Raw genomic sequence first — 12,340 nt, forward strand, 5'->3', positions numbered from 1 at the left:
ACGCTCCTTTCCCCGCAGCCAATCAGCACTAACTCCCCAGAGCGCCCGTTCCCTCCACCACTTGCCGCAGCTCTCCCGGTGCCACCCGTTCCAGGGAGGCTGCTTGGTTTGGGAAGATATTCCCCAGGGGTCTCCCCTTCCCTTGGGGGCGCAGCTGAGGACTGCGAGGTGCGTCCGAGGGCCAGAAAGCTGAGATCGATTCTGAGTTCAAGGATCAAGTCTGCCCTCAAACCATTTTACAGATCGGGAAATCCGAGACCCAGAGAAGGGATACTCCCGCCCAAGGGCCACCGAGCCGAGAGAAGCCCGGGCCAGGGCTTTCTTCGCGTATGTGGGAATGCAGGCGCGAGTCCTTGGGGGGCACAGTCCATACGGGAGCTGAGGCCGAAGCCGGAGCACTAACTGCTCTCTAGGGGATCGAGACGGCACTAGAGGGCTGGACTCCTTACTACCTCAGTTTCCCCAGCACTACCTTTGTTGAGGAAAAAGAGATGGAAATACTGGCCGAACGCGCTCCTGCTGAGACACAGTCCCACTGTATTTAGACGCCCCGCACATCCCCAAATCTGATCGAGGCTCCTTTTTTCAAGGACCCGCTATCTCCCAGCCCTTTAAAATCCGGCCCTGCCGTTCGAGTCTCTCGGCGTTCCATTGGAAAGACTCGGGGCTCCAGCTCCCTTCTCTGGAATGAACTGCTCTTGACTGCCGCCCAGCTTTACCGGAGCGTTAACTGCGCAGGCGCAAGGGCAGCCAACCCAGTAAATGGAAGAGCCGAGTGCTAACGGCGCTGGGCGGGTCAGGGGCGGAGAGCGTGCTAACCAATGACTTGAGGGAGTAGGGGCCGGGTTTGGGCCCTCAGTTGCTAAGCGCTACCCGAGTGGGAAGTGGTTCAAGAGATGGGGTGAAGGGTGGTTCACCGGCTCTTCAAGTCCTCAGCCTTCTGGCCCGCGGAAGTTAAGCAACCAAGAGGCGGGCCTAAGACCGGAAGCAGGAAGGAGGGCGCAGGAAGCAAGGCGCCGCAGCCAGTCGTACGGTCCTTCTGTGGGTCTGTCGGTGCCGAGGGCAGGATGGAGAAGCTGCGGCTCCTGGGCCTCCGCTACCAGGAGTACGTGACTCGTCACCCGGCTGCCACGGCCCAGCTGGAGACGGCAGTGCGGGGCCTCAGTTACCTGCTGGCAGGTGCCACCCTGACCTTTGATCCGTTCCTTCTGGGCCCTGACCTATGACTCCAGTGGCCCCCTTCCCTGCGGAGTCAGGGAAGTGATCGCTGTGCTTGAGGAGACCCGTCCAGGTTCCCAAAGGGCGTAGGGAGGGGATGTCCAGGACCCGAAGACGAAATGTGAGGCAGATGCTCACTCACACCTCCTTCTGTACCCTCTCCCCAGGTCGATTCGCCGATTCGCACGAGCTGTCAGAGCTGGGTGAGCCGGGCTCTGGGGGTGGGGGATGGGGGATCGGCTGCCTGGCCCCGGGTGAGTTCCCCAGAGTGGGTGAACACCCCAGCCCGAGGTCCTGGGCTGCCCGTTAGACACCTTGTGCTATGACTGAATCGGCACAAGGTCTGTTGTTCATTGTCCTGGGCCCTCCATGTCCCTAAGTCAAGAGACACCTCTGAGGACCTTACCTTACTGGCCAGGCGCTGGGCTAAGTGCCTTTTTTACCTTTACTTGTTAATCCTCCCTACAGTCATATTAAGTGGTACTGTTATTGTCATCACTGTCCATTTAAGGAAGAAGCTCAGTGAGGTTAGAGAACAGTCACTGATGGTCCCAGAACAAAGATTCAAGTCTAGATCTCCCAGATTCCAGGATTCCCAGATTGTAACCACCTCAAGAGTGTTTGCCCAGTGACTGCTGTCACAGTCCTGAAAGAATGAACTGGGTTTTGAAAAGCAGAGGTGAGGCCAGGTGCAGTGGCTCACGCTTGTAATCCCAGCACTTTGGGAGGCAGAGGCAGGTGGATCACCTCAGGTCAGGAGTTCGAGACCAGCCTGGCCAACATAGTGAAACCCCATCTCTCCTAAAAATACAAAAATTAGCTGGGCATGGTAGCAGGTGTCTGTAGTCCCATCTACTCAAGAGGCTGAGGCCGGAGAATTGCTTGAACCTGGGAGGCGGAGGTTGCAGTGAGCTGAGATTGTGCCATTGCACTCCAGCCTGGGCAACAAGAGCAAAACTCCGACTCAAAAAAAAAAAAAAAGAAAAATGGAGGTGGAATAGACCCTCAGGAACAGGTTGCCAAGAGAGAAAGGGCCAGGAGGTGGGACCGTGTATCTGTGGCAGTTCAGAGAGCGATGAGCAGTTGTGGGCAGCTAGATGACCAGTGCCATCCAGCAGTGCAGTAACTGGCTTGTCACTGAGACTGACCCATCCTTTCTTGGTCCAACCACCCTTGTGAGATCATGTTGGGGAGAGGGGAGTGCTGAGGAATTGGGTGGAGAGGAAGGTTGGTTTCCACATAGTCTGTGCGTGTCTGAGCAGAGCATGTGACAGGTGATCCCTGCAGCTCTGGGGAGAAGGTGAGAGGGATGGAGGCTGCAGAGCCAGCCTCTCAAGGCACACTCTACCCCTCAGTGTACTCTGCCTCTAACCTGCTTGTGCTGCTCAATGACGGGATCCTACGGAAGGAGCTTCGGAAAAAGTTGCCTGTGGTGAGAATTCTGCCAAGAACAGGGTGGGAAGCACGGGGACTCAGGAATGAAATAGTAGCAGCTAGCCCATGCGTGCAGCACATGTCTCATGGAGTATGAGACAGGCCTATGTCCATCTGAGCCTCAAACCATCTCATTAGGTGACCTGTAAAGTGTGAGTATTCCCATCTTAGATGAAGAGACTGTCTCAGGTGAAGAGAGGTAGAGTCAGCTGTTTCAGGTCCCCTAGCCTGTTAATGGTGGAGTTGGTGTTTGAACTCACACCTGCACAGTTAGGCTTGGAAAGGGGAAGGTCCACATCTCTTATCAGAGAAGCTCCCTCCTAGGAGAAGGGCCTGGGACTACAGGGAGCCCCCTGACTTCTTGGCCTGGGGTTCTTGCAGTCGCTGTCCCAGCAGAAGCTGCTGACATGGCTGAGCGTGCTGGAGTGCGTGGAGGTGTTCATGGAGATGGGAGCTGCCAAGGTGTGGGGCGAAGTGGGCCGCTGGCTTGTCATCGCCCTCATCCAGCTGGCCAAGTAGGTTGGGATTGTGGAGAGGGTCCTGGTTGGGGGTGACGCAGGCCAGCTACACAGATGGTGCTCAACAGAGCATCCCTGGCCTCCCGCCGGCTAGCCACCTCCCCACAGCCCTGACATACTCCCCGACCCAGGGCCGTACTGCGGATGCTCCTGCTGCTCTGGTTCAAGGCTGGCCTCCAGACCTCACCCCCCATCGTTCCACTGGACAGAGAGACCCAGGCACAGCCCCCGGGTGAGCTACTTCCCCAAGCCCTGGAGTGGAATGGGCCATGGGACTAACTTGAGGATTTAGATCCAACCAGCATGAATACAATAGTATCTGTTTATAGAGCACACCTGTCCCTATCAACTCTGTTCTCATTGCCCTGTATTCGACAGAGGAGACAGTGATGCGGCTAGGGACAAAATCAGAACACGAACCCAGTACTTGTGATGGCCAGAGTCATTCCTTTTTGTAACCTGCAGGAAGAGGGAACAGATGGGATGCCGCCAACCTCGCCTCTGGGCCTGGTTCTGTGTCCAGAACCATAGCCTCTAGAGGCAGGAGGCAGGGCACCCGTCACATCTGTCCCTTCAGGGCTTTGGGCCCATCCCGTCAGCTTCTGGGCCTCACTCTCTGGACATTGAGTTGGGGCAGTTCATTGCCTCTCATCATGATTGTTTTGAAGGCAAAGGATTGAGAGGAGACGGCCCCTCTGGTGCTGTGGTCCCCATAGATGTGGTCAGGCTGGGCCTTCCCTGCCTTGCCTGTCCACGGGTTCCGGGAGACTGGCTCTGGCCACAGCTATGCTGAGCTTTGCCCGGGCCAGGGAGGGCTGCGGAGTGCTTTCCTCTGTGGACAGTCTCGTGCTGAGCCGCCACCCTGGTTGTCGTTCCCTTGACTCAGCTGTTGCCATAGTACAAGCTCGTCTGTTCTCCCCTTGGCTCCTGAGCATTCGCTGCACACGTGTTCTTTGCAGGCTCCGCTGGAAGCATGTCCCTCTGACTGTATGGCCTTCTGTCTGTCCCTGCTAGATGGTGACCACAGCCCTGGCAGCCATGAGCAGTCCTACGTGGGGAAGCGGTCAAACCGGGTGGTGCGAACCCTCCAGAACAGTAAGTGGAGGATGTGGCTGGCCTGGGCACCTAGGTGCTGTCTACCTGGGCCTGAGGGACTGGCTTTGGTCAGCAGCCACCTTCCCCTGCCCCAGCCTGGGCCTGGCTCGCTCAGCTGCTGCCCTTGTGTTCTAGCACCGTCCCTGCACTCCAGGCACTGGGGAGCTCCCCAGCAGCGGGAGGGACGGCAGCAGCAGCATCACGAGGAGCTGATTGCGACCCCGACCCCCCTGGGGCTGCAGGAGACCGTCGCAGAGTTTTTGTACATTGCCCGGCCGCTGCTGCACTGTATCCTTAGCGCGGGGCAGGATAGGGCTGGCACTGCGGGCTGGGGATTGAGTGGGGAGTGCGCCGAGCAAGGCCCCTGTGCTGGAGACATCCTTGACGCCTTGGCCGTCAGTGCTCAGCCTGGGCCTGTGGGGTCAGAGGTCGTGGAAACCCTGGCTCTTGGCTGGTGTTGTGGACGTGACCAGGTGAGCCTGGGCCTGCCTGGGGCTTCACTCTCCCCTGGGCTTTCTGCTACAATCCTGGCCTCACATAGGCGGGGCGGCAGCGGCCCCTGCTCCTCCTGTTGCTGCCCTTCTGGACACCCAGCCCATGGCTTCTCCCCTTCCGGGGGCCGAGATCATGCCCCTGGCCCTGACCATGTCCTCCCTGCCTCCCAGCCTGAGCCTCCTGAGTGACAGAAAGGGCCTGACCCGGAGGGAGCGGCGGGAGCTGCGGCGCCGGACCATCCTGCTGCTCTACTATCTGCTGCGCTCTCCGTTCTACGACCGCTTCTCCGAGTAAGCACCCAGGACACCCTGAGCCAGGGAGAGGGCTGGCAAGCGGGCACTGGTGCTCTGGTCCCTGCTGGCGCCTTCCCTTCCCCACGCCTCATCCAGGGTTCACCAAGCACCCACTGTGTGTTGTCCGGGTGGCAGTCACCAGATGCCAGCCCAGTCCCGCCCACAGGGCTCTCCAGGCCATCAGGCCACTTGAGCAGGAACTTCAACATTGGTTGGCAGGAGAGGCACTGAGGGCAGGGCTGAGGGCATTGCCAGGTGGCCCACAGGGATGGCGACAGGGCGGGCGCCCATGGCCTCTAGCTCATTTCCACTTCTTCCTGCCAAATAGTTTGGCATATCCCCACTTCTCAGAGGAGGACCTGGAGGTTCAAGGAGGTTGGGCAACTTAAAGACACCCAGCTAGCCAGTGGTACAGCTAGATCCCAAACCCATGATCTCCCCTGGCCTTCCCTGCCTGGCCCAGCCCCCACTCAGTCACTTGTGAGGGTCCAGAGCTCCCAGCCTCAGAGAGGCCTGCTAGGTTGAGCAGGGGGCAGCTTGGGACCAGTTCTTCCACAGGCCTGCCACTGTGACTGCGTGAGGTTAGACCACAGTCTGACAGGGGGAAACCCTGTTCAGTGGCTGGGACTGTGAGGCAGATAAGGCTCCGGGGACCCCCTTTGTCTAGGACCTAATAACAGCTTAAAAACTGGCATAGGCTGGGCAGCAGTGGCTCACACCTATAATCCTAGCACTTTGGGAGGCCAAGGCAGGAGGTTGGCTTGAGGCCAGGAGTTCGAGACCAGCCTGGGCAACCCAGTTCTTCAAAAAAAAAAAAAGAAATTGGCCTGACATGGTGGTGTGCGCCTGTAAGTCCCAGCTACTCAGGAAGCTGAGGCATGAGGATCAGGCCAGGAGGTTGAGGCTGCAGTGAGTTATGATCACTCCATCCCACTCTAGCCTGGGTGACAGAGTAAGTCCCTGTCTCAAAAAAAAACAAAACAAACAAAAAAAACTGGCATAGTTTAGCCAGGCATGGTGCCTCACACCTGTAATCCCAACAATTTGGGAGGCCGAGGTGGGCGGATCACAAGGTTGGGAGATAGAGACCACCCTGGTTAACATGGTGAAACCCCGTCTTTACTAAAAATACAAAACTTAGCCAGGCATGGTGGCACGCGCCTGTAATCCCAGCTGCTCAGGAGGCTGAGGCAGGAGAATCGCTTGAACCCAGGAGGCAGAGGTTGCAGTGAGCCGAGATCGCACGACTGCCCTCCAGTCTGTGTGACAGAGCAAGACACTGTCTTTTTTTTTTTTTTTTTTTTTTTTTGAGACGGAGTCTGGCTCTGTCGCCCAGGCTGGAGTGCAGTGGTGCGATCTTGGCTCACTGCAAGCTCCACCTCCTGGGTTCACGCCATTCTCCTGTCTCAACTCCCGAGTAGCTGGGACTATAGGCGCCCATCACCATGCCTGGCCAATTTTTTTCAATTTTTTAGTAGAGATAGGGTTTCACCATGTTATCCAGGATGGTCTCGATCTCCTGACCTCGTGATCCACCTGCCTCGGCCTCCCAAAGTGTTGGGATTACAGGCGTGAGCCACCGTGCCCGGCCTGACATCATCTTTTTTTTAAAACAAAAAAGAGTAAGGCTGCTCCTTCTGGACCGCACCCTGGCACCTCTCTGGACCCTGCTCCCTGTCCTTTAGGGAAACAAAGGGCTGCCTTGGCCTCCCAAAGCGCTGGGATTATAGGTGTGAGCCACTGCACCCAGCCAGCCTTCCTCTTTTCTTTTCTTTTGTTTTTTTGGGATGGAGTTTCAATCTTACTGCCCAGGCTGGAGTGCAATGGCGTGATCTTGGCTCACCGCAACCTCTGCCTCCTGGGTTCAAGCAATTCTCCTGCCTCAGCTTCCCAAATAGCTGGGATTACAGGTGTGCGCCACCGCGCCCGGCTAATTTTGTATTTTTTAGTAGAGATGGGGTTTCTCCATGTTGGTCAGGCTCGTCTTGAACTCCTGACCACAGGTGATCTGCCCACTTCAGCCTCCCAAAGCGCTGGGATTATAGGCGTGAGCCACCGCACCCAGCCCCCAGCCTACCTCTTTTCTTGCTGCTCAGACAGACACACAAGGAGCCAGGCCGCCTTCCAGATGTGTGGCCTTGGGCAAGTTATTTGATGCCTCTGTGCCTCATTTCCTCACCTGTAAGATGGGGATGATGACAGTACCCGCTCTGTAGGGGTTCAGTGACGAACGCGTACAGCAGTGCTTGGGGTGTGATAAGCACGTAGCACTATGTATTGTCATCAGCATCCTCATCTCACCCGAGTTCCCCTGTGGAAAACCCTCCTCTCTTAAAAATCAGGGCCTTAGGCCTTGCCCCTTCCCCTGAACCAAAATGTGCCCTCCTCAGTACTGTGTCACCTACCGGGGTCCTGACTGCTCTCATTGGTGGCTGGTGAGGTTTCCATGCAGCCCAGCGCTTCTGCCGGACTGGGGGGCTTCCCGAGGGCAGGGCGGGGTTGTCCTCCCTGGACCCTCCACCGTTCTGCCCGGGCGCCACTCCACATGCGACCCTCTAGAGGCCTTCGGTGGCGGATGTCGGTGGAAGGGGACAGAGAATGGGAGGAGGTGTTGTGGGTCAGCGGCCACCCCAAAGCTGAGCTGGTGGAGGGTGGAGGCCAGAGCCAACCCCAGGGGTCTTGCCCTTGTGTACCGGGCTCTGTCCCAGCTCCCGAGAAAGTCACCTTTGTTTTCTGGAATGCGCTGCGTTCGGCACGGTGGTCAGTGAAGGCCTCTGAGCCTCCTGGTTTGCGGGGACCCAGCCCCACCCCACTCAGCTTGCTCCCCGTTTATTGCCTCCCCCAGGGCCAGGATCCTCTTCCTGCTCCGGTTGCTGGCTGACCACGTCCCTGGCGTTGGCCTGGTCACAAGTAAGCAGGGGCGGGGCCGCGATGACTGTAGTGCTGGAAGCAGATGTGTGCAGCATCTCCCTGACTCCTCTGTCTCCTTGCAGTTGGCTTCTTGGCACAGTCAGGAGAGGAAGTCAGGAAGTCAGGATTGGGTGGGACTGCCCCTGGGCATAGGCCAGGGTGGCCTGAGGAGCCAGGGATGGCTGGAAGGAGGGTGTCCAGTAGTGGGGGGGACTGTTAGACCACATCAGCTGCCAGCTTTTTTCTGGTCACAGTATCCTGTGACCATCTCATCTTGGGGGGATTCAATGGCAGAGAAGGGGTCCACCGGGCTGCTGAGATCCTCCCTCAGCAGAGGCCCGCTGGGCTTGGGTTGGGTGAGTGGACCTGACTCAGGCCCCTCAGTGCCTACCCTGGCTGAGCTGCTCTGGGCCTGAGGGTCTTTGTCTGTAAATGGTGCCAGAGTCCCCTGCAGTGCTGCCTCCCTAGGGGCAGGGCAAGACAGCCAGCTGGGCTGGCTTCTGGGCCACAGGAGTGAGGTGCTGTATGTGGCGCCACAGCGCAGATTGGGGTCTGGCCTGCCCTGATATGTCCCTCTCCCACTGCAGGGCCGCTCATGGATTACTTGCCCACCTGGCAGAAAATCTACTTCTACAGTTGGGGCTGACAGACCTCCCGGAAGGAGGGTGTGGGGAGGGGTGGGGCAGGGAGCCCCTCTTCCCTAATAAAACTGACTCCGGCAGTGTCCCAGCGTGCGGCCTCTCCGTGGCCCCGCACCCAGCCCTGGTCGCCACCCGCGTTCCTCCCAGGACCCCCTTGACTGTGCTGTCCTGTGACGATGCCACTGCAGCCTGCACCTTGTCACTGCTGGGCCAAGAAGCCTTCACTAGGAGTGGGATCCAGGCTCTTCTCCCACAGAAAGCGGTGACTTCACCTCATGAAGCCCGGGAAGCCGCTCGCCTCGACAGCCACAGGAGCGAACACTGCTGCTCTCTCACTGGCCCCTGGTGAGGACAGGAAGGCTGAACCCGGGTGATGGCCGAACGCTGCCCAGCGTGTCTTCTGGCTGGGGCCCTCCGTCTGCCCCTTCTCTGCAGGGCCCTGTGGCTCTGGCAGCCCCAGGCCATGGCGTTGCCAGCCTCCCTGTGACAGAGCCTGGTGAACAGTGAGTCTGGCTCCCATGCAAGTGGCACTTCAAGCCCTGCATCCTCGGTTGAGAGTAAAAGGCTTTTCTCCCTTAGAAAAAGGACATCCGGCACCGGCCAGCACTGGGGAGGGAGTGGGAGCCGGACAGGCTCGGGGAGGAAGCCGGGGCCAGTTCAGGGGGTATGAGCTGGGGTTTCCCCACGCTTGCCCTGCAGGCTCCGGAGGCCGGGTCCACCTGGAGCCATGCAAGCTGCTATGGGGGAGGGCCTGGACAGGGTGGGCGGCAGGCTGGTCTTCTCCCTGACCTTAGCCTGTCCTCAGCCACTGGCCCTGTGAAGAGCCAGCCTCTCAAGAGTTTCAAACCCACAGAGAGGGCTCCATCTGCACCTTGGTCCTCCATGCCTCAGCTCCTCCCAGACACACTGCTTTCCCCAGGGCCCTCTGAGGAACGCCCCCCAGGTCCTCACCCGCAGGCAGGGGAAGGGGCTGCCTGGGCTCCCGTGGCCTCCAGCTGAGTGGAACAGGTGTTTCTGGGCACATGCCTGGCCATCAGAAACCAGCAGTGAAGCACAGCCCCCTGCCCTCCGCCTCTCACCAACGGAGGAGACAGGCATGTGGATGCAGGCACTGGGGGCTTGGCAGGAGGTGGCATGTCCAGAGCGGGGTCTAGCCTGGGGGTGTCCTGGTAATGGCGACTGCCTGCCTGCAGTGGTGACAGAGGTGAAGGGTTTCATCAGGCTCCATCGGCCAAGCCTTGACTCAGGCAGGCTTAAAACCGGTAGAACTGTCCAGTTTTTCGATAGCCTGCAAGGGGCCGCTGTGTGCCCGGGGTCACAGCTCTGTGGAGCTACGGGAGGTGGGAGCTGGATGCTGGAGGGGAAGGTCAGGGCCAAACTGAACATAGCATCACGTACCCAGGGGAGAAACTTGGACCTGGTCTGTGGTAGGCGGGGAGGGGTCTGTGTTTGTCAATATTCCAGCAGCCTGGTGGAGGATGCTTTTGTGGGCAGAGGTGGAAGAATGGGGGCCGTGACATTGGAGGCAGTGGTCTGTAGCAGTGGGAGGGGCAATGGCAGTGGCAGCAGAGATAGGGAGATTAAGGGTAACCCCAGCTAGTCTTGGGGACTGGCGTGGAGGAAGAGGGTGGTGTCGAGGAGACGAGGAGCAGGAAGGACGAGGGGCTCTGGGATTAGGCAGAGTGGACAGAATTCCAGGTTCCTGGCAGGGCGAGCCTTGGTGGGCACAGGATGCTGAGGCAGGCTTGTGGAGACGTGCTGTTTCCAGGACTTATAAAGGGAGGTGGCCACTGGGAAGTGAGTGCAGGGACAACATGCAGGGGGTGATGGGGCTGAAGGAACCGCCAGAACTTGTCAGCTTTGGGTACTCAGGACCGGGAGCATGAATGAGGCCACTGGAGGAGCCAGGGTTGGAAACAAGGGACGTCCCCCCCGGGCCCCTCAGCCGTCAGAGGAGAGTGGCTGGGCCAGCTGGCAGGTTGGCGTCTCAAGCAACTGGATTACTAAAGCTCCAGAGCCCTGGGCTCGGCCCTCACGTTCTGATACTACAGATCTGGGGTGGGGCCAGGGATTTTGTTTTGAAGGCTTGCCGTGGTTCTGGTGAGCCAGGTTCGCACTGCAGGTATAAGTGGGCTGAGCCTGGCTGCTGAGTGGAGAACCAGGAGCCAGCCAGAGGCCCTCTGGTGGCACCTGCAGCTGAGCCCAGGCCTGGGAGGGGACGGTGTCCAGTGCGGGGCCGAGCTGCACGGGCTCACTGGGTGCCTACCAGGGGTCCAGGGCTGCAGATTCCAGTGAACAAAGCCCTCCCTGCCCTCCTGAAGCCTGCACTTGAGGGGCAGGTCCAGAGCTCTGCCACCATATGTCTGGAAGCCCTCCATCCAGCCTCAGGCCGCACTAAGCTGCAGGGAGTGGACAGGGAAAGGCCCTGAGCTGGGGACACAGGGAGCCTGCACACTCCCTCTCACATAGACCCTGAGATGGGCAGGGCTGAGGGACCCACTCTGGGCTCCTCAGCTGGCAGGACCTGCCCGGACCTCCTGCCATGCCAGCAGGGGTGGGGGAGGCTGTAGGAATGGCTGGGGCTCTGGGTGGTGAGGATCCCCTGCCCTCTTCGGAGGGCCTATGTCTGTAGGGTGTGTAATGGACTACATCACAGATGAGGAAACTCTGGCACACAGAGATGAAGTGACTTGTCCGGCTAGTAAGAGGCAAGGTCAGGACCTCAACTGAGATCTGACTCCACGGTGTGTGCTCTTATTCCTTGGGCAGCAATACTAGAACAAGATCGGGTTTGGCACCTATTAGCCAACAGCATCAATAAGAACAAAAACAAGCCTCGGGGGAGATTGCTGGCCCTGCCCCGGAGCAGGTGCTGACGCAGGCCTGGAATGAAGGCCCTTTGTGAGGTGGCCCTGGGAGCTGGCAAAGGGTTCCGTCCTGCCAGGACAGGGAGGACAGGAGCCAGGACCCGTGTAGGAGATGGTTCTCGCCATGCTGGGGGCTCTGCACCCCCGGGCTGGGCTCAGCCTCTTCCTCCACCTCATTCTGGCAGTGGCACTGCTTCGCTCCCAGCCTCTGAGGTGACTCCTGAGGCACAGAGGGGCAGGGCACTTGGGCTGGATGGCGGAGGTGCTGCCCCTCCCCTCTCTGGAGTGGGGCTGTCCCTGGTACCCTGGGTGTTCGAGGGCTTGCCAAGTGCCCCCCACACTGGGCCATCCCCCCATTCACAAGGTGGCGGTGGTGGCCTTCTTCTGAGCCAGGGCCGAGCACCCCAACATCTCCCACAGGTCTCAGCAGTCTGTTCCTGAGGCATTTTCCGCCCCCCTGGAACTCTCGCAGCCACTTTCCGGCCTGGTGGATGGTAGTATCTCTCTCGTCCCCTGCCCCTGCCCCTGCCCCTCCCTGACAGTGGAGACGCCCCTAAGAGGTGCCCCAAGTCCAGCCTTCAGGGGCTTGTCATCCCAAACCACATCTGTTCAAGGATGACTTCAGTTCCAGCAGAGCCAGCTGCCCCCACCACCCATGCCCTCTCTTCTCTCTTTAGACTACGGCATCCTCCCCAAGCACCCGTGGCAGCGAGGGCCTCGACCCCTCCTGTCCAGGGCCCAGCAGCGCAAGCGGGACGGGCCCGACCTTGCTGAGTATTACTACAATGCACACCTATAACCCAAGGCCCTCATAAAGATACTATGCATGACAAAGGCTTGGCTTTCCTGGGCTGGGAGCGAGACGGGGA

General features: G+C 59.2%; 3 protein-coding genes across 3 annotated transcripts in view; 2 read left to right on the forward strand and 1 right to left on the reverse strand.

The window, feature by feature from the left end:
• The window catches only part of LOC115838561 (E3 ubiquitin-protein ligase RNF169-like), a 178,687-nt gene that overhangs the window by 30,951 nt on the left and 135,396 nt on the right, over positions 1-12,340 (reverse strand). The window lies entirely within an intron of this gene.
• PEX16 (peroxisomal biogenesis factor 16) lies at positions 61-9,181 on the forward strand. Its single transcript, XM_003254470.3, has 11 exons — positions 61-1,179; positions 1,386-1,421; positions 2,574-2,650; positions 3,034-3,167; positions 3,302-3,402; positions 4,185-4,265; positions 4,401-4,553; positions 4,666-4,738; positions 4,931-5,050; positions 7,899-7,963; positions 8,551-9,181. Exons 1-11 carry the CDS (start codon positions 1,068-1,070, stop codon positions 8,607-8,609), a joined length of 1,011 nt encoding a protein of 336 aa, XP_003254518.2. The 5' UTR covers positions 61-1,067; the 3' UTR covers positions 8,610-9,181.
• Positions 9,263-12,299, forward strand: C15H11orf94 (chromosome 15 C11orf94 homolog). Its single transcript, XM_003254472.3, has 3 exons — positions 9,263-11,684; positions 11,892-11,965; positions 12,149-12,299. Exons 1-3 carry the CDS (start codon positions 11,584-11,586, stop codon positions 12,268-12,270), a joined length of 297 nt encoding a protein of 98 aa, XP_003254520.2. The 5' UTR covers positions 9,263-11,583; the 3' UTR covers positions 12,271-12,299.

This window comes from Nomascus leucogenys, chromosome 15 (assembly GCF_006542625.1).
Source record: "Nomascus leucogenys isolate Asia chromosome 15, Asia_NLE_v1, whole genome shotgun sequence".
Classification (NCBI taxonomy): domain Eukaryota; kingdom Metazoa; phylum Chordata; class Mammalia; order Primates; family Hylobatidae; genus Nomascus; species Nomascus leucogenys.

Coding starts and splice junctions, on each gene's coding strand:
- PEX16 (XM_003254470.3), top strand. CDS start 1,068: ATGGAGAAGCTGCGGCTCCTGGGCCTCCGCTACCAGGAGTACGTGACT. Junction 1,180..1,385: donor CCTCAGTTACCTGCTGGCAG/GTGCCACCCTGA, acceptor CCCTCTCCCCAG/GTCGATTCGCCGATTCGCAC. Junction 7,964..8,550: donor TGGCGTTGGCCTGGTCACAA/GTAAGCAGGGGC, acceptor CTCCCACTGCAG/GGCCGCTCATGGATTACTTG.
- C15H11orf94 (XM_003254472.3), top strand. CDS start 11,584: ATGGTTCTCGCCATGCTGGGGGCTCTGCACCCCCGGGCTGGGCTCAGC. Junction 11,685..11,891: donor CTTCGCTCCCAGCCTCTGAG/GTGACTCCTGAG, acceptor CATCTCCCACAG/GTCTCAGCAGTCTGTTCCTG. Junction 11,966..12,148: donor ACTTTCCGGCCTGGTGGATG/GTAGTATCTCTC, acceptor TTCTCTCTTTAG/ACTACGGCATCCTCCCCAAG.